Source organism: Vulpes lagopus, chromosome 22 (assembly GCF_018345385.1).
Source record: "Vulpes lagopus strain Blue_001 chromosome 22, ASM1834538v1, whole genome shotgun sequence".
Classification (NCBI taxonomy): Eukaryota; Metazoa; Chordata; class Mammalia; order Carnivora; family Canidae; genus Vulpes; species Vulpes lagopus.
Genome location: NC_054845.1, coordinates 23,103,996 through 23,124,474, shown reverse-complemented (window position 1 = coordinate 23,124,474; position 20,479 = coordinate 23,103,996). Strand labels below are relative to the sequence as shown.

Sequence of the window (20,479 nt, the reverse complement as noted above, 5' to 3'; positions counted from 1 at the left end):
GCCTCCTTCCCTGCCTTATTTTTCTCCGTAGCCTGCATTACCATCCAACACACTAAAGAACACACTTGGTTTGCTTGTCTAACTCTCCTAGAATGTTTGCCCCAAGTGAATAGGGATTTTTGTTTCTCTTGTTCACTGCTGTTTCCCCCAGAGCCTAGCACAAATCTGGCACATAACAGATGCTTATTAAGTATTTGTTGAATAAATCAGTTTGGCAAAGATGAAAAATTAGATGGTACCGATTGGTGGGGGGATAGGGAAATAGCTACTTTCATATGTTGCTGGTCAGAGTACAAATTGCAATCGCCTCCCCAGAGAGCAATCTGGCAAGATGCATTCAAATTTAAAAAGGCATCTTACCAAGACCCAGCATTTAGCTGCCAAGCATTTACTCAATAGATGTACATGTCCAAACACATGATTCAAGGATGCTCATTGCTGCATTATTTCAATGACAAAAGGCCAGAATGAACTGAAATGTCGGTAGATGGGGGGTCTGATGGAATAACATATGGGCATCCGTATGACTGCATAATAGAAAACTTGAAATGACAGAGGAAGATATCCACTTATTGCTGTGGGACAGTCTCCAGGATCTACTGAGCGGAACAAGCCAGGGTGCAAATGTGTGCAGTGCACCACTGTTTGGGTAAAAAAAAAAAAAAAAAAAAAAAAAAAAAAGCGGGGGATGTAAGCCCAGTACTTCCAAGTTCGTACAAGCATACATAAATAGATACATGAGTACATAAACAGCCCTGGAAAATGGCAAGAAACTAATGCTAAAGGTAGCCTGTTCTGAGGGACCTATTTTTTTTTCTTAAGATTTGTTTATTTAGGGGATCCCTGGGTGGCACAGTGGTTTGGCGCCTGCCTTTGGCCCAGGGCGCGATCCTGGAGACCCGGGATCGAATCCCACGTCGGGCTCCCAGTGCATGGAGCCTGCTTCTCCCTCTGCCTGTGTCTCTGCCTCTCTCTCTCTCTCTGTGACTATCATAAATAAATAAAGAAAAAATATATATATAAAAAAAGATTTGTTTATTTATTCCCGAGAGACACACAGAGAGAGGCCGAGACACAGGCAGGGCGAGATGCAGGAGACGCAGGAGACGCGGGGAGCCCCATGCGGGACTCGATCCCGGGACCCCGGGGTCACGCCCTGAGCCGGAGGCAGATGCTCAACCACGGAGCCACCCAGGCGTCCCTCCGAGGGAGTTATTTAAGGGCTCGGAGGTTTGAAAACGACTAAAAAAAGAAAAGAAAAGAAAAGAAAAAACCATGGTGAATAGAGTACTTGGAAAAACCCCGCTTCTGGGGGCGTCTGGCTGGCTCAGCCGGCGGAGCGTGGGCCTCTCCATCTGGGTTTGGGTTTGGGCCCCCCGTTGGCGTGGAGAGGACTTAAAAATAATAATAATAATAATAAAAACTGTGAAAGGAAAGCAGGCCCTCGGTCCGTCCTGCTTTTACTCCGCGGGGCTGGCCCGGTGGAGAAGGAGGCGAACGCCCTCCACGGCGCTGGGGGCGGGGGTGGGGGAGGGCCTTGGGGCCTTTCCTTCCCGGGGAGCCAAAGCCAATAAACGTATGAATGGATGCGGCCCAGCCTCGTGCTGCGTGACCCCCCCCGCCCCCGGGGCGCCCGGCCGAGGTGCCCGCCGCCTGCAGTGCCCGCTTCCTCCTTAGGGCAGCAGCCGCGCGGCGCGGGACGCCTCCCCCGCCCCCCCCGCACCTGCGTCCCGGGAGTTAAAGACGCGGGGAGACGCGTCCCTAACGAGGCCCCGGGGCGGGAGGCGCGCGGCCGCGCAGCTCGGCCCGAGGGGGCGTCCCGGCCGCGCCCGCGTCCCCGCCGCGGCGTGATGCGCTCGGAGCCGGCCCCGCACCTGCACGCCGCCCCGCACCTGCACGCCGCCCCGCACCTGCACGCCGCCCCGCACCTGCACGCCGCCCCGCTCCGGCCGCTCCGCCCGCGGGGCTCGTCGCCGCGCATGGGGCCGCGGGGCTGGCTGAGGACCGTGTGCTGCTGCTGCCCGTGCAGGTGCCTGGAGGAGCCCGGCGCGCCCGAGAAGGAGCCCCTGGTCCGGTGAGCGCGCCCCGGGGCGCCGGCCCCCCGCACCCCCGCCCTGGAGCCCGCCCTGCAGCCCGGGGACCTCGGGTCGCACCTGCGCCCGCGGGGAGGGAGCTGGGAGGAGCGCGGGCCGCAGGGGGGGAGGGGGGAGGTCGCGGCGGAGGAGGGGGGTGGTCGCCGTGGATTCACCAGGTGGATTTCGGGGACGCGGGCGACCGTGCGTTTCTGCTGCGCCCCGGCAGAAAGTTGGACACTCCGCAGTGCGTGCTGTGACCAAAGAAAAGGCGACTTAGGTGACCGAGCCCTGGAAATATTTTTCACATTAAAAAGAAAAAAAAAGAAAGAAAGAAAGCACCGCACTACTGCGCGTACCTCGAGGGCGCAGCCTGTCCCGGCCCCCCCGCGGGCTCGCTCAGGGAGCTCAGGGAGCGCAGGCTGCAAGGTGCGCGCCTGCTGGGCTCCGGCCGCCCCCCCCCCCCCTCGGGGCTGTCGCTGTCGTGAGGACCCCGTGCAGGTTCCAGGACACAAGCCCCGGATTAAATTTTTTTTTTTTTTTTTTTTTTTTTATGATAGTCATACAGAGAGAAAGAGAGAGAGGCAGAGACACAGGCAGAGGGAGAAGCAGGCTCCATGCAGGGAGCCCGACGTGGGACTCGATCCCAGGTCCCCAGGATCATGTCCTGGACTGAAGGCAGGCGCTAAACCGCTGCACCACCCAGGGATCCCAAGCCCCGGATTTAAAATGAAACTAGGGAGCAGTGCATGAGGCCCGAAGCCGGGGTTGCTTGTGAAACATGCGGCTGCCCTGAGGAGCCTTTCACAACTTCTCCAAAGCATAATTTACCTTTTCCTCCTCTGTCAAGTCCGAACACTTCCCTTGACTTTTGAGGCCTTACGTCACCCCTCACTGCCTGTCCGCTGGCATTTTCCAGCATATGAAACACTCCTTGCTCCCTGATTTAATCAGACAGGCATCCTGGCAGCTCTGGGAACGACCCAACCTTCTGATTCCCCCCAAGCTCGCCTCAAGGAGTGACCTTTATCCTTCCTGCCCCCTCCTAAATGCTCGTTCTCAAGCCTCTCCCCGCCGGGCAGTTCTCTTGGATTGCTTTGTGCTTATTCATCCCCCACTCCTACGATTTAGGATTTCAAATGGACCATCTGCCTGTGCAGTGAGCGCACACGTATGTGAATATACGAGTCATGTTCGTCTTATATATAGAAAAAATTGTACAGGGGATCCCGGGGTGGCTCAGTGGTTTGGCGCCTGCCTTTGGCCCAGGGTGTGATCCTGGAGTCCCGGGATCGAGTCCCGCGTTGGGCTCCCTGCATGGAGCCTGTGTCTCTGCCTCTCTCTCTCTCTCTCTCTCGAATAAATAATAAATAAAATCTTAAAAAAAAAGAAAAGAAACAATTGTACACACTCTTGCTGACGGTTGCAGCCAGAAACCTAGATTATGAGGGTACTATGGGCAGGGGGGTGTCTAGTAAACCACTCCAAATCTTAAAAGAAGTAGGCAGCAATCTAGAATTTCATGCTCGATTGTACGTGCAGCTTGTCAACATTCACTGTAACGAGAAATAACAGCACTCATCCTCGGTGCCTTGGGTCTTTCCAATTTTCCATCCCCAGATGCCTATTTGAGTTAATAGTGTTGGTTATTTTAAACTCTTGACCTGCCCCGGTTTACATCGTTAAGTCGATGAGTTTTGCAAGGGATCTTAGGAAGACAAGAGTCGTTCGGGGACGGAGTGGCATGGTGTTCGTGAGTCAGATTGCCTGGGGTTGAAGATCCCAACTGGGTGACCGGGCACTAATTAGGAAACTTATTTGTGCCTTAATTTCCTCATCTGTAAAATGGGGGGGGATAACAGTGTGTACCTCAAAGGGTTGCAGCGAGAAATGAATGAGCTAAGGCACGTACAGTGGTTAGTCGAGTGTCTGACACATAGTAAGCGCCCTGTAAATTCTAGTTATGGTCACTCATCGTTGTTATTCCTCTGAGCATGTGACCAGGAGTGGACTGGGCTTCTGTGGTTTCATGTCAGCTCTGGCCTCATTTCAAGGCAACACAGATTTGGGAAGAAGCAGGATTAGGCGTGTGTATGGGTTCCTGTATCTTCCTTCCTACTCAAGTCATCAGCAGGTCTAGTTGGAAACTTTTTTTTTTTGTTTATTTATTGTTAAAGTGGTGTTTCGTGTATTGACACCGATGTGCAGTCATCGGCACTATCTAATCTAGGACATTTTCATCACTCCCAGAAGAAACCCCACACCCCTTAGCAATCCCTCGCCACTCTCCCTGCCTTGCCCCCACCCCATCCCCTGCAACCACTGACCTGCTCTCTTGTCTTCCTGGATTTGCCTAATCTGGACGTTGTGTATAAATGGAATCATACACGATGCGGCCTTGGCACCTGGCTTCTTCCACTCAGCCTTGTGTTTTTGAGTTTCATCCGCATTTTAGCATTTATTAGCGCTGCATTCCTTTTTAAGGTTGAATACTGCTCTCGGTTTGGCTTCGCTGCATGTTATTTATCCATCCACCAACGGATGGACGGCTTGGGTTGTTTCCCCTTTTTGGCTGTGAACGTCTGTGTACAGGTTCTTGTGTGCACGTATGTTTTCAGTTACCTTGGGTGTATACCTAAAAGTGGGATGGCTGGGTCATACGGGAATGCTGCATTAAACTTTTTGACAAACTGCCAGGCTATTTCCCAAAGTGGCTGGTTTGAAATCTTGATGTGGTGAAATCATATGGCCAGATGGTCTTAATTTTTATTTTATGGAGAACTTCATTCTTTAGGTCTTTTTTTTTTTTTCATTTATTAAAAAAAAAAAAAGGGTTTTGTGTATAAGCTCTCCTCCTAACTAAATCCTTTAGGGTAAAGCAATGGTTTTCAAGTATTGTTTCATGCCCCAAGTGACCAGTGCCTGGAAGAGGTGTGGTTGGGGGAATGACGTGTGTCGCATGTGTCCACGGTCACCTGCAGGCCTCTTCCAAAACGCATCAGGGATTCTTGTTAGTTCAAGAAAAGCAGCTCTTAGAGTCTCATCTCCTTTGCCGATCTGATCATGTCTTTTATGTTTCGACCTCTTTCTTTTTGCCTTTTCTGGAACTTTATACCTGAAGGGAAATACCTGTTCCTTGTCTGGTTTGTCTATATTTCTTTCTGTTCCACTAGTTCTTTCTTTCTCCTTTTTTCTAGAAATATACTGAGGCTTCCCCCTGCCTGGAAATTCATCCTGATATCGCCAAGCCCATCAGTTATCATCCTCTGCTTTTTTTGTGTGTTGAGCACAAATGTCTTGAAGGGGTTGTCGACTGTGCCCCCCACCCCCCACTTTCTTCTTTATGACCCATGCACCATGAAATCTGGTTCTCTCTTTCTTTCTTTCTTTCTTTCTTTCTTTCTTTCTTTCTTCCTTTCTTCCTTCTTTCTTTCTTTCTTTCTTTCTTTCTTTCTTTCTTTCTTTCTCTTTTTAAAAAAAGATTTATTTATTTTAGAGGGGGGAGGGGCAGAGGGAGAGAGAGAATCCCAATCAGATTCCCAGCTAAGCAGGGAGCTGGGCACAGGGCTGGATCCCACGACTCAGATCATAGCCTGAGCTGAAATCAAGAGTTGGAGGCTCAACCGACTGAGCCACCCAGGTGCCCCTTAAATCTGGTTTCTGGCCCCTGCCTGATTCCATGAACATTGCTGTCTTGAAAGTCACCAGGAAGAGAAATCTGATGTTCTTTTCTCAGTGTGCGAGCCATACCTCTGTGCTGACCGTCCGTGCCTGCTTTCACGCTTCTTCCCCTGGCTTGTCTGATTCTGCCTTCTCTGGTCTCTGCCTGTGATGGGTCCAGTCATGCAGATCCCCCGGCCACCCCGGGGTCTTTGCTGATCCCATATTTGTTAGCTAGGCATCCTGTCATGTTTTGTACTTCTTAAGCTTCTACTCTGGTCTTCAGGCCCATTTCAGCTGCCACCTTTGTGTGGAAGCCTTAGAAAGTCTCCCCAAGCAGTTGTGGCGTCTCCTTATTCTCTCTTTCCCACTCGGGGCACTTACCTCTGGTTATTACAGTTCTCAGCTGGGTGCTGCAATCCCAGCCAGATTGGAGGTTCTAACCTAGAATGGGGGGCTCAACCCAGCTCACCGAACTGTTCCTCGCCGTGCCCAGCATGGTGCTCGACATAAATTAACTGAAAATCTACTTTTTGATTGATAACGATTACAATAAGAGTTGTTCATTTGTTAATTTCTATGTACAATTTTTTTTAAAAAAATGTATTTAAAACAAAATGCTATAGGGGCTCCTGGTGGTTCAGTCATTTAAACGTCTGCCTTCAGCTTAGGTCTTGATCCCAGAGTCCTGGGATTGAGCCCTGCATCGGGCTCCCTGCTCAGCGAGGAGCCTGCTTTTCCCTCTCCCTCTCCCCCACCCCTCTACTTGTGCACTCTCCCTTTCCCTCTCTCTCTCTCTCTGTCAAATAAATAAATAAATAAATCCTTTAAAAATTAAAAAAAATAAAACAAAATGCTAAAAAGACTAGTAGAGCCAACACACGTATACCCGTCCACCTTAAGAAAACAGTCATACTTCAAAAAAAAAAAAAAAGAAAAGAAAACAGTCATAGAATTGAAGCCTCTCCCCATGTGTCTCTCATGACTGCATCCACCTTCATTCTTAACTTTATAGAAATGGTGAATCCTGGGCGGATGTCATTGCACCAATGAGGTTTCTTTGCATATCTTTTGTCATTAGTCATCCCTAGGACTGGATGAAATAGGTGTTATTTATCTCCATTTTATAAAGGAGGAACTCAAGGCTTAGAGAGTTTAAATGGATTCAAAGTCACATTTGGTAAGTTGGAGCGCCAGAATTTGAATCCATGTCTGTCAGGCTTCCAAGTTCATGCCTGGCACTGTAGAAAATTCGGAAAACCACCAAATATTTTCCAAAAGTAACTCGTAGTATTTATACACGAGAAATGGGTGAATATCAGTAGCCTTAGTTCCCGTGTGTCTTGGCCCCTTATTCCTTCCCTTCTTCCATGTCCTTCATGGGTGTAGTTCTTTTACCTAGAAGTGGAAGCAACCTGGACCCATGACCCAAGCCCAGTGGGACATAAGAGACCTGAGTCCTAGTTTCAGTTATTAATTAACTGTGGGATTTTGAGGAGGACCTCTCTTACTTTCCTCAAACTTTAGTTTTTTTTTTTTCTTCTACAAAATGGGGAAATCAACAATTTTTTTTTTTTTAAGATTTTACTTATTCATGAGAGACACAGAGAGAGAGGCAGAGACACAGGCAGAGGGAGAAGCAGGCTCCCTGCGGGGAGCTCGATATGGGACTCGATCCCAGGACCCCGGGATCATGACCTGAGCCAAAGGTGGACGCTCAACCACTGAGCCATCCAGGTGCCCCTAAAAAGGATTCATTTATTTGTTTGAAAAGAGAGAGCGTGCACATGCCAACAAGGGGAAGGACAGAAGGAGAGGGAGAGAGAATCCTCAAGCAGACTTCTTGCTGAGGGCAAAGCCTGATTCAGGGCTCGATCTCACAACCCTGAGATCATGACCTGAGCCGAGATCAAGAGTTGGACACTCAATGGACTGAGCCAGCCAGGCAGGCGGCCTGGGAAATCAGACTTAGAAGTGTGATCTTGCAGGGCTGTTTCAGGCTTGACACAAGTTGTCCTCTTCCTGTGGCCTTGTGTCAGCTGAACTCGTCTGCCTTGGACTCTAGGGGCAGGGAGACCGTCGGGGTCCAGGGAAGGAACCTGAAGGCCCAGGGCGTGTGAATCACAGCTGCTTGTCCAGCTCCTTAGCTGCTCAGGGCTGTTTCAGCAGCCCTGAGTAGGTGAAGAGTCATCTCTCATGCCAGGCAGCTTAAACACAGGTCTGGAGAAAGGACCTGGGGCCTGACCTTAACTCCAGGCTTCAGGCCCAAGGACAGCCAGAGGTTTGGTTCAGTCTCAGTTTTCTCGCCTTCACTCCAACTTTAGGACAGAGTCCTAGAAGGCTCTTCTTTTCAGTCATCTTGGAAGGCTTGAGGTTCTGCACGCCGTTCTTCTCTACCTGCCTCTGTGCCTAAAGTAAATGGTGATCAAACCACAACAAACCAGTGTGCACTGAGGACACATGGATTGTTTTGGGATGTAATGGCTTTGGTCATTTGTAAAGTAGTGAATGACTTTTTGGCTCAAGATTTCATGCTACTAATTAAAAGAAATATATGGGGTGTGTATCGTGGTTTCCTAGGGCTGGCACGATGCATTACCACGAATCTCGTAGCTTAAACCAACCTAAATGTGTTCTCACGGTGCTGGAAGCCAGGAGGACTCTAGGGACAATTGCTTCTTGCAGGTTCCAGCTTCTGGTGGCTGGTGGTGTCCTTGGCTTCTGGCCGCCCACTTCCGGTCTCTGCCTCTGTTTTCTTCCATGTGCTTCTCCTCCTCTGTCTCAAATACCCCTCTCTTTGCTCTTGTAAGGACACCAATCATTGCATTTCGGGTCCAAGGTAAATCCAGCTTGATCTCCTCTCAAGATCCTTAATCACATCAGCAAAGCCCCTGTTTCTGATGAAAGTCACATTCACAGGAACCCAGGGCTGGAATTTGGGCATGTCTTTTTTTTGGGGGGGGGGACACTATTCAACCCACTATAGGGTACCTTTGGGAAAATGTCTGAGTTCAGAGCTTTGGGATTTTTTTCGATTTTATAGCATGGCTTCCTTCCACTGTGGTGAAGGCGTGCTCTTGCATATAAAACTTATAACCCCCCCCCGCCTCCCCCCAGCATGAGTTGTGGCCCTGGAAGTGATATGATTCTGGAGGCACAGCTGCCATCAGCCTTTGAGCGGGGCAATGTCCAAGTGGCCGGGTGCCAGAGTCCACTGCCCTGTGAGATCCCGGACGGACAGCCATCGAGGTCCGGAGGGCCATGTGAAGGAAGTGCCATGCAAATGCCACACGCTGAGGCCTAGTTCCCAGGGCCCTTCTGAAGCGTTTCCGGGAAGTACAGTCTTGGGCTTTAGTGTTTACCTACTCGGATCTCTGAGTTTTATCAGAGAACAGGTAAGCCCCGCGCCCGTCCTGTTACTGACAAGCCCAAGGACAAAGGGAGAGAATTACTCTGTGGCTCAGTTTTGGTCCGTGGCTGTCAAGCCACCTTGTGAACCGTGTTGTGAGCGTCCACACTGCTTAGCTCCCGGCTCTCCTCCACGCACCCCCTCCCTGAGCCTCTGGTCTTTTTTTTTTTTTTTTAAGATTTTATTTTATTTATTCATAAGAGACACAGAGATGCAGAGACGAAGAGGGAGAAGCCTGCTCCTCGCAGGGAGCCCACACTCGGGATCCCCCCTGAGCCCACCCAGGCCCCCCCCCGAGCCTCCGGTCCCTGCACAGAACTTAGGCCCCTGTGGATCTGCGGCCAGTGCCCCGGGAACAGCCGGCTGTGCCTCCTGCCACGGCTCCTGGAGTTCCCGGAGGGGGAAATAAAACAAACAAAATTGCACGTGACCCTGGGGGGTCGTGATTCCGAGAAGGAATGAAACCGGGCCTCGAGGGGGGGCGGCAGGCTGGAATTTCCCGGGCCTCTGAGGGTGCAGCGTGCATGCCTCCTGCTGCAGCACCAGCCCAGGGCGCAGGGGCCGGGCCAGGAGCCTTTCCCGGGTAGCTCCCCCACCTCCAGGGGGTCCTGCTTGGGGCCCATCTCCAGGGCGTCCTGCTTGGGGCCCATCTCCAGGGCGTCCTGCTTGGGGCCCACCTCTGGGGGTCCTGCTTGGGGCCTACCTCTGGGGGTCCTGCTTGGGGCCCACCTCCGGGGGTCCTGCTTGGGGCCCACCTCCTGGAGCTCCTGCTTGGGGCCCACCTCTGGGGGTCCTGCTTGGGGCCCACCTCTGGGGGTCCTGCTTGGGGCCCACCTCTGGGGGTCCTGCTTGGGGCCTACCTCTGGGGGTCCTGCTTGGGGCCTACCTCTGGGGGTCCTGCTTGGGGCCCACCTCCTGGGGTTCCTGCTTGGGGCCCACCTCTGGGGGTCCTGCTTGGGGCCGAAGCGGGCTTGGTACCCGTCTTTGAATCCACTTCTTGGCCATGACCCTGGAGGCACACGCGGTTCCTGCCACGCATGGCAGCCACGTTCTATAGTCCCTGCAGGTGCAGCATGATAGGCTGCTGAACCATTTCTCCCAAATCCGGGAAAATCCAGGGTCAGGGTCCTGCCGGCCGATTGGTCAACTGCTCACTATGGATCTTATGTTGTGTGTTTCTGCTTCAAAACACCTTGTTGTCTGGATGTTGTTGATTCATTCACCTTGAGCTCCCGGCCAACAGCACCATCACTGACTCCCGAACGAGGCTTATCTAACACACGTGTTTTAGGACTTTTGCACTATGCTTGGGGGCCGTCCTAAACAGCAGAATCACCAATAAAAAGCACGAAAATGAAAAAAAAAAAGTGGCACTGAAGATACCACGACAAGGAGGCTTGTCTACATCGTGAGAGCTGATGTGAGAAATCAGAGCATCGTCTTGTTGGACCCTAGCCGGGGACGTGCCCCTAGAGTGCTGCGAAGGTACCACCAGTATCGGTTTGGGGTGCCAGATAAACTTTAGTAAGTGGGTAAATGTGCAAATATGGGGGCGATGGGGCTCAACTGTCGTGCCTGTCATCCCGACTCGATGGTTGAAGAAACTGAGGCCCTAGAGCTTCAAGAGCTGGTGCAGAGGCATACCTGGCTGAGCTGGGACTCAAGCCCTTTTATGTTTCAGCGCCGTAGGAAGAGCAGGGGCTGCCTAGCACGCAGCGAGACGTGTGACTAGCTGCTTAGGTGGTACGTGCGAGAGATTGTGTTTGCAGTTGAGACTTGCCCCGAGTTGTGGTCAAGAGCCCCTGGGCCCATTTTTCAGTATTGGGGCTGCTGAAAGCAGGTGCCCGTGGGAAAGAAGGGTGGTGGGTTTAAGACACTCGAAAGGCAATCACCACCAGCTCCGGAGGGACAGTGATCCTTTACATGTGCGCTTTCCATCGCACAGCATGGACTCACATGACCTCGGAGCTGAATAAATCGTCTTCTGCCCTTGGAAGGGCTTAAAGAAACGTTGGCTGAAGTATTCGTGCCAGTGAGATCTCTCAGACCGGGGCCCAGATGGCCGGATTCTTTTCCCAGAGTGTGGGCAGGGCTCCCCGAGCTAACACAGCTCAGAACCTGCAGGTGCAAGGCCTGGAGGCCTGGCCAGATGGTGATTCAGAGGAAGTGCCTGCCGAGGCATAGACCATCCCCACTGCAGGGAGGGGCTCCAGGCTTGCTCGAAGAATCCATTGCAAAGCCTGGATGGACTTCTTACCTTCTTGAAAGATGGGGGAGAGAGAGGCGTGAGTCAAGGGCCCAGTTCCCAGAAGGGGCCTCAGGTCTAATGAGTAGGAGGTAAACGCTTTCCCAAGGAGTCACCCAGTTGAGGTTCCCATAAGGATGGCTCATTTTTTGTTTTTAAAGATTTTATCCATTTGTTCACAAGAGACACACACAGAGATAGAGGCAGAGACACAGGCAGAGGGAGAAGCAGGCACCCCACAGGGAGCCTGATGTGGGACCCGATCCGGGGACCCCAGGATCACACCCTGAGCCCAAGGCGGATGCTCAACCGCTGGGCCACCCAGGTGTCCCGAGGATGGCTTGTTAAAGGTTCCCCTCGTAGGCAACCTCCAGCAAACCCCCTTTCCCTTTTACGAGTTGCATGAGTCAGCCTCAGAGACTTTGGAAATTCCTGAGAAGATGAAGTTTCGGTCTCTCACGCGTCACGTGATGGAGGCTTTCTGGAAGCTTTCTGTTCCCTAGATATCTTGAAGTGATCTTATCACTACACTTTTGTTTAAAAAGTAAATTGTGCTTCAGTGCTGGGTAAACTATTTTGTGAGTGGTCAGAAGTCGTTTCGAGCCTGCTTGATGCGTATTTGTTTTGCGCCAGTTATATACTGTGCATTCTGTTCTTTTGGGGCTTTTTTTAAGGGAATAAATTTGGCAGGACAGTGTGTGTATCTGAAGTACCGCCCTACTGCCTGGAAGGTGGTAAGAGTTTACTGAATTCCCCTTACTTATTACTTTTTTTTTTTTAATTTTTATTTATTTATGATAGTCACACAGAGAGAGAGAGAGAGAGGCAGAGACACAGGCAGAGGGAGAAGCAGGCTCCATGCGCTGGGAGCCCGATGTGGGATTCGATCCCGGGTCTCCAGGATCGCGCCCTGGGCCAAAGGCAGGCGCCAAACCGCTGCGCCACCCAGGGATCCCTACTTTTTTTCTTAACTTGAAGAAATTCAGGCTTGTATATGTGATAGCAGAAGCTAAAAACGTGTATAAACAACTATAGAGTGAGTATTCTTGTAACCACCACCCGGGGCAAGAGATCGCTATGGGCAGCCCTGTATCCTGCACCCCTGATTGTATCTCCCCTCTCGTGGTAGTGGTTTCTTGGCTGTTCTTTATAGCTTTATCATCTTGGTGTGCACCTTGCAAATGTATTTTAGTTTTGCCTGCTTTTAAACTGTACCTGAATGACATCAAACTAGGTGAGATCCATCCAGGTGGCGGCGTGTGGCTTACCTCGTGATTCTCACTGCCCTGTGGGGTCTCTATGTTGTTCACCTGTTCTACTGTTTCTTTGTTTGTTTGTTTTTAAAGATTTTATTTATTTATTCATGAGAGACACAGAGAGAGAGAGAGGCAGAGACACAGGCAGAGGGAGCAGCAGGCTCCATGTAGGGACCCCGACGTGGGACTCGATCCCGGGGCTCCAGGATCACACCCTGGACTGAAGGCGGCGCTAAACCTCTGAGCCACCCGGGCTGCCCCTGTTCTACTGTTGGTGGACTTCCGGGTGGCATCCACGTGAGGGTTGTTACAGCAGGTTTAGATTTTAAAGTCAGCACCATCAGGTGACATCGTTCATCCTTCAGCCACACTGGCCTTCCCTTGGGGCCTCACATGCACCAAGCACCCTCCTGTCTCAGCGCCTTTGCACTTCCTGCCCTGCCTGCTTAGAATGTTCTTCCTCCACTTGACCTATATGGGTAACACCCTCCTTTTCTTCAAGTCTCTGCTCGAAATCAATAGCCCCTTTTAAAACAGTGGCCTCACCCCCTGCGCCCAGTCTGTCTCTTATTCACCATCTATTCCTTCCGAGCCCTGAGCATCACTTGACATAAATGTATGTGCTTATTGCCTGGTCCCTCCCGTGAGACTATGAGCCCCACCTTCATAAACTTAAATAGCTAAGAAATGTTAAGAGCTTGTGTGTGAGTCTGCAGGCCGGGATTCCAGCCTCCTCTGTACCATTCAGAGCCCTGTGACCTTGGGAAGCAATATTTCATCTTTCAGAAAATATTTATTGAGCATCTGCTACGTGCCAGGAGCTGTTCTAAGCCCTTGTGCTGTAGGCAATGATCCTCTTCCTGTGGGGCTTTTATTCCAGTGGGTGGGTGGGTGGGTGGGGGGAAGCAGCAAACATAACAGTAAACCGGATGATAAATAATTGTGTAGGAAATAGAAGGGACAGAGCATGGGCAGGGGAGCACACTTGCCATTGGTTAGGGCAGGCTAATGGAGGAACTGATGTTTAAACAAAGGTGGAAGGAGGGGAGCAGGGGAGGCATGTGGCTATGGGGGGGGGAACATTCTAGTGAGAAGGATCAGTCAGTGTGCCTGGGGGCCGTGCGTTTCAGGGAACAGCAAAGAGGCCAGAGAGGCTGGGGTGTCGCCTGGGGCCTAATAGAACAGGGTGTGACTGGCTTATATTTGAGGTCAAATGGGAGCCACTGCAGGGTTTTGAGGGAGGAGTGACACGGCCTGATTTACATAGTAAGGGGATCGCTCTTTGGCTGTAGTGTCAGGGATGGAATTGGTGGGGGGCAACTGTAGCAGGAGGGAGACGGAGAAAATGATGGGGGGTGGATTCCTGTGCAAGACGTGACACCCACCCCCCCGGCCCGGCAGCACCCAGGCTCGTGCGGCAGCCTGCCAAGCCAAGAGACCTCAAGGCCCACGCAGTCAGAGGGGTGGCGTTTCGGTGATCTGAGTGGAGACTGCTGGTGGGGAGGCGGGTGGGAAGACCGGGTGCTTGGCTTGGAGCGTGGCGAGCTCGAGCTGTGTATCAGTCACCCACAGAAGGGGGAAGGAGCCATAGGGTGGGAGCCTGGGGACACAGGTGTAGACTTGGGGACGTTCCTCCTGTAGGTGGTATTTGAAGCCATGGGAGGGGGTGCATGGGAGCAGAGGAGAGGCCAGGAATAGGTGGAGTCGTCCTGAACCCCCTGTCCACGTCGTGGGGTTCTGGTCAGGGCCGTCTTCAAGCCTGAAAGCACTAGGAACGCACGGGGTGCGATGACATGGGGCTCCCCTTCGGCCAGGGGAGCGGAAGGCAGGGGGGCAGGGACAGGGGCAGGAAGGAGGCCCCTGGGTGGTGCTTTTCATGCACCTCCGTGGTGAAAGGCTGAGGAGGACTCTGGCATCTCTGGAACCGTGTTTACACTGGGGGTGAAGTCACGGATGGGCCACGTGTGAGAAAGAGCCAGAGTATCCATCGGGAGGGAAGGAAGGATAAAGGGAGGGAGGGAAGGAAGGAGAGAGAGACATCAAGGAGGGATGGAGGGGGGAGGGCAGGGGAGGGAGAGGAGCTGGGGTCCACCTGCTGCGTCACTGGGACGGTTCCTTAGCAAGAGGCAGGGAAAGGTCTAGAAGCCAGGGGGCTCCACAGGCCGACCCGTTCTTGGTGAGGAATCAGATGAGGTGTCCTTAGGTAGTCGGGGGTAGGGGGGTGCCACCAAATAGCCTCTGAGATCTGTTTTTTGAGACCTTTGGTTGCTATTTATTGAAGATTGATTGATTTTTTAAAAATATTTTATTTATTTATTCATGAGAGACACAGAGAGAGGCAGAGACACAGGCAGAGGGAGGAGAAGCAGACTCCATGCAAGAGCCCGATGCGGGACTCGATTCCAGAACTCCAGGAGGTCCTGAGCCAAAGGCAGATGCTCAACCACTGAGCCACCCAGGCGTCCCGAGATTGATTGATTTTTAAAGATTTTTATTTATTTATTCATGAGAGACACAGAGAAAGAGGCAGAGACACAGGCAGAGGGGGAAGTAGGCTTCTTGCAGGGAGCCTGACGTGGGATTCGATCCCAGGACTGCGAGATCATGCCCTGAGCCGAAGGCTGACGCTCAACCGCTGAGCCACCCAGGCGTCCCGTTTATTGAAGATTTAAATAAAAAATGATTTATTGCTGTATCAGGGGTGGGGAGGGGTGGAGGGAGAGGCAGTGAGGATCTCACGCAGACTCCCCGCTAAGCAGGGAGCCCAGCACGGGGCTGGATCTCACGACTCCGAGATCACGACCTGAGCCGAAACCAAGAGTTTCGCACCCAACCGGCACCACCCAGGTGCTCCACTGGAGATTTTTATCTCCTCGTTGCCTTAGGGGTTTCAGTCTCACATCAGAGATCTCCAGCACGCAGCCTGCCTGTCTGTGCGCAGAGCTGTATGTAGAGTCACTGCAACTGCTGCTGTCACCAGCCACCTATGTGCATGGTATTTTGTGGGGCCTTCCAAAATCCTGTTGGTAGGGAGGACTCGTGGAAAACTCTAGAAACTCCTGGTAAGCAGTCTGAGTGCCCCCGGGGCACTTTGCACCCCGCAGGCCCCAGGTAGGGAGTCCAGGTCTCCTGAGTCACCTGTGAGCTGGAGGTGGGTTAAAAGCAAAGACTCCCTGGGGATTGCATCCTGTGCCCCCAGGTGGGACTAGGGGTGGAGTCATCCTACCTTTTGGGAGTGACAGCCACTTCTGCTTCTAATGTAACTTCAGAGCCACCTCTCAAATGCCTGAGGTTCATAAAATATTTATCACCAGCAGATGGTGGCCGGGGGCAAAACAGCTGCTCTCACTTTCTTTAGGACCTTTTGGAAATCATTATATGGAGGAGGGAGAGAAAGTGAAGTTCCTGGCTCAACACCCCCTCCCTCGCTGCCTTATGTCCTCCCTGGGCTTCCTGGGCTCAGACCTCAGGGCCTTTGCACAGAATCTCCTTACACAAGCCTCGGAGTCCTTCACAGAGGTTCCCAAGCTGCTTCTCCAGTTGTTTGCTTTAGATACTTCTTTCCTTCTGGATTCTCCACCTTCAGGGTTTACATCTTATTTTATTTTTTTTTATTTAAAGATTTTACTTATTTATTCATGAGAGACAGAGAGAGAGGCAGAGACACAGGCAGAGGGAGAAGCAGGGAGCCTGATGCAGACTCGATCCCAGGACCCGGGGATCATGACCTGAGCCAAAGGGAGGTGTCCCCAGGGTTTACCATTTCAAAATAAAGTGGGCTGATGCCTGGACTGGAGGGTGGTTCAGGATAAAAGGAGCAGGGACTAGCATGCCGGGGCACAGAATCCGGGACCCGGTGGGCCCGGTGGCCTCTGACAGAGCCTTCTGAGGGAACCCACACCCTCCTTGACCTTCATCGTGGCTGGCTGAGCAGATGCGCGGCCCGTGGCCCAGACCCCGGAGGACGGCAGGAGCCACAGGCCAACAGCACGGGGCGGAGGCCTTGCTTGCTCAGAGACAGAAGCTCTCGATTCTCTCTCCTGCTGTCTGTGGTCCCCTGGGTGTCAGTGACTAGGCAATGTGAGGCTCGTGGGACGCCAGGGCAACACTGCTCCCCATTAGGGCTGCGCTACGTGTGGAGAGGGCTCTGGAGGCCCCCGCCGTCTGGAGACGGGAGCCCTCCCACACGGGCCCTGTTGGCCTTCCTGGAGAGCTGCCTTTGGGTTTGCAGACCAAGCAGGAGAGGGCTGTGTTTTGCATTGGCTGGAGTCCAGCATGTTCACGTGTGTGTGTGTGTGTGTGTGTGTGTGTGTGTGTGTGTGTGTGTTGGGGTGAGAGAGAGAGAGACAACGAGGTAAAGAGGGAGAGAGGATGGGTCTAGGGGGTACTAGCCAGGAAGGCACCTGTCCTAATCTCCTCTAAACATGCAAAGAAATTGTGGATTTCTAGCAAAAAGTGGCCAGATTTGCGGGGATCCCTGGGTGGCTCAGCAGTTGGGCGCCTGCCTTAGGCCCGGGGCGTGGTCCTGGAGCCCTGGGATCGTGTCCCGCATTGGGCTCCCTGCATGGAGCCTGCTTTTCTCTCTGCCTGTGTCTCTGCCTCTCTCTCTCTCTGTATCTCTCATGAATAAATAAATAAAATATTTTTAAAAAGTGGCCAGATTGTTCATGATCAGTTGTTGCTGGTTGATTATGCAGGTGGTTATTAGCTAATTTCCCAACGTCCTGCTTTGAAAGGGCAGTTTTAAAAAAGTGGCGACAGTGACTTATGTCTGAGGTTTCCTTTAACAGCTCACTTTGCCACATTCAACAAAATTATTATTATTTTTTTAAGATTTTACTTATTTATCCATGAAGGAGAGAGAGAGAGAGAGAGGCAGAGGGGGAAGCAGGCTCCATGCAGGGAGCCCGACGTGGGACTCGATCCCGGGACCCTGGGATCCCTGAGCGGGAGGCAGCGGCTTCCCCGGCTGAGCCACCAGGCGCCCCTCAGTGGGGATTCTGAAAGCGCCTCCTCCGTGCCGGCCGGGCCAGGCGGTGCGGGGTCAGAAAGCACAGGCCACCATCGCTGCCCTCGGGGACTCCACCGGCTTGTCGAGGAGTCGAGACTTAGAGCAAGGAAGCAGACCAGGGGCGAGGCAAAGAGCGGTTCCCGGAAAGTCCTAGGGTTTCGTGGGCCCGGAGGGACACGCACGGTGGCATCAGCCGCGGTTGCAGTTCCTGCGTCCCGCCGGGGTCTCGATGCCCGGAGATGCCACCTGGAGAATTGGCCGGTTTGTGCATCCTCGTTACCTGAGCCGCTCCCCTTGGGGGTGGATATTGGAGCCTGGGTGCCCGGTTGCTGGGAGCCACCCCCCTGGGGACCTCATCCTGGGAGGACTGTCTGCAGAGGGGACAGCGCTACTTCCCCTTGTGACCCCAGACGGTTGTGAGCCGGGGGGATGGGCCTGTGCGATGCGGTTTATCAAAGGCTGTGAAATGTGCTTGTGCACAGGCCGTGGGCAGCGCCCTTCACGTTAGAGACCCCTTCCCGGGCTCGGCCTCCGGGCCCCAGCTCCGGGCTTCTCACCTGCTCTTTGCACCCCCCCGTCCCTGCCCCAGGCCCAGCTCGTCCCCGAGGCCTTCCTGGGTCCCCAGGCCCGGTCCGGCCGCTGATGCTGCAGTTTACAGGCGATGCAAACGCCTTTCTCCCAGGTCGAGGCGTCCAGCCCTGGCCTTTTGCTCCCAAGCCCCCGTCCTGACCTCCCCGGAGGCTCACGGCCCACGCCGGCCTCCCCCGAGCTGTCCCACGGAGAGGCGTCCTTGTCTCACGTCGCCTGCGACCCTGCTCACACCCCTGGGCTCCGACCACGGACTCCAGCGCTGCCAGTGTCCCCTTGTCCCTCCCAGGATGCTGGAGGGCATCCCCTCGTGTCCATCCCCCCCTCCAGTGTCCCCAGCCACAGCCCTGCTCCTGCTGGCCCCGACCAGTACTTCAGATGCTCAGGATGACACAGGGATCTATTAGCAGAACTCCACCTGCGCCCCAAAGAAACCTTCCTGGAAACTCTTAGCCGATGAGATTTAAATCGAGTGGCCGATCTGGTGGTGGCAGGGTTGTGGGCTTCTGTCCCTGCCTGCCAGGGGAGCCTTGCCCCTCTCCAGCTGCGCTCCGCGCCCCCCCAGCCACCCCTGGGCCCTCCAACAAAGGACCTCAAAGATCAGGTCACGCGTTGGGACCTCCCAGGCCACGTCCTTATTCCTTCCTCCCCCGGAGTTATTTCTAAAACCCAGAGCTGACGAGGCTCAAAATCCCCTTAACTTTTCAGCGTTCACAGAATAAAGCCCCAACTCCGGCGCTGTCACCCATCTGACCCCAAATGACCTTTTCTTCTTCCCATCCTTCTGTCTCCCTCTGTGGGCACAGTGTGCGGTGACCCATACAGGGAGGCTCGGAATCCCCCAGCCCTGTGGGCACCTCAGGCCTCCGTGCCCCGCTCCTGCTGTTCCCTCTGCTGGGCATGCCTTTCCCCCGGCTTCGGCTTCTCCTCCTGGCCACAGGCTGAGCATCCCGTAGGTCTGGGTTCCATGTAGCCTCCATGAAACCTTTCTAGAACCCCCTTTTCTCATCACGCAGGTTGTCAGTCCTCCCCTGGTCCTTTTTTTTTTTTTTAAAGATTTTATTTATTCATGAGAGACAGAGACAGAGACAGAGAGACAGAGAGAGAGAAGCAGAGACACAGGCAGGCTCCATGCAGGGAACTTGATGTGGGACTCGATCCAGGGACTCGAGAATCATGCTGTGGGCTGAAGGTAGGCGCTAAACTGCTGAGCCAGCCAGGGACCCCCCCTCCTCTGGTCCTAAGACATTCTGTTTATACCTAAAAAAAATTTTTTTTTTAAGATGTGTATGTCTCCTTTTTTTTTTTTTAAAGATTTTTATTTGTTTATTCATGAGAGAAACAGAGAGAATGAGAGCTAGAGACAGAGGCAGAAGGAGAAGCAGGCTCCATGCAGGGAGCCCGATGTGGGATTCGATCCCGGGTCTCCAGGATCAGGCCCTGGGCTAAAAGCTGCACTAAACCGCTGGACCACCCAGGCTGCCCTAAAAAAATTTTTTTATTTTCACTTATCTCATTGCATTATAGTCACATGAGGGGCAAAGGCAGGGACAATGCCCTATTTGTTTTCAAGTCCCTGAAGCACCCATCCTGGTGCTCAGTATACAGCAGGCGTCCATTCCATGTTTGTTGAATCAACAGCTGAAGGAATGAATGAATCAATTTGACATTGTTAAAGGCCTGTGTGGCCAAGGCACAGAGGCCTTATTTGCCTCTTCTTTTGTCAGCTCATCATCATTATTATTTTTATTTTTATTTAAAGCCAATTTAGTGGGATGCCTGGGTGGCTCAGCGGTTGAGCGTCTGCCTTTAGCCTGGTGTGTGACCCTGGGGTCCCGGGATCGAGTCCCACATTGGACTCCCTGCATGGAGCCTGCTTCTCCCTTTGCTTGAGTCTCTGCCTCTCTGTGTGTCTCTCGTGAATAAATAAAATCTTAAAAAAAAAAAAGCCAATTTAGTTATCGTGTACCGTAGTATTAGTTTCAGGGGTAGAATTTAGTGCTTCATCAGTCTCATATAACACCCAGTGCGCATCACATCACTTGCCCTCCTTAATGCCCGTCCCCCAGTTACCCCATCCCCCCACCCCCACCTCCCCTCCAGTTACCCTGTTTGTTTCCTGTGATTAAGAGTCTCTTATGGTTTGTCTCCCTCTCTGATTTCATCTTATTTTATTTTTCCTTCTCTTCCCCTATGATTCTTCGTTTTGTTTCTTAAATCCCACATATAAGTGAAATC

General features: G+C 52.7%; 1 protein-coding gene across 5 annotated transcripts in view; it reads left to right on the top strand.

The window, feature by feature from the left end:
- The first annotated feature begins 1,574 nt into the window (after positions 1–1,574).
- MREG (melanoregulin) overlaps positions 1,575–20,479 on the top strand; it is an 89,436-nt gene continuing 70,531 nt past the window's right edge. Inside the window, exon 1 of one of the 5 annotated variants that reach the window (XM_041737336.1) lies at positions 1,575–2,074. In XM_041737336.1, coding sequence (XP_041593270.1) covers positions 1,587–2,074 — 488 coding nt within the window. In that variant the 5' untranslated portion in view covers positions 1,575–1,586. Of the gene's footprint in view, positions 2,075–8,995; positions 9,128–20,479 lie in introns of those variants that run through there. The other 4 variants (XM_041737335.1, XM_041737334.1, XM_041737337.1 and 1 more) reach the window with 4 other exon arrangements.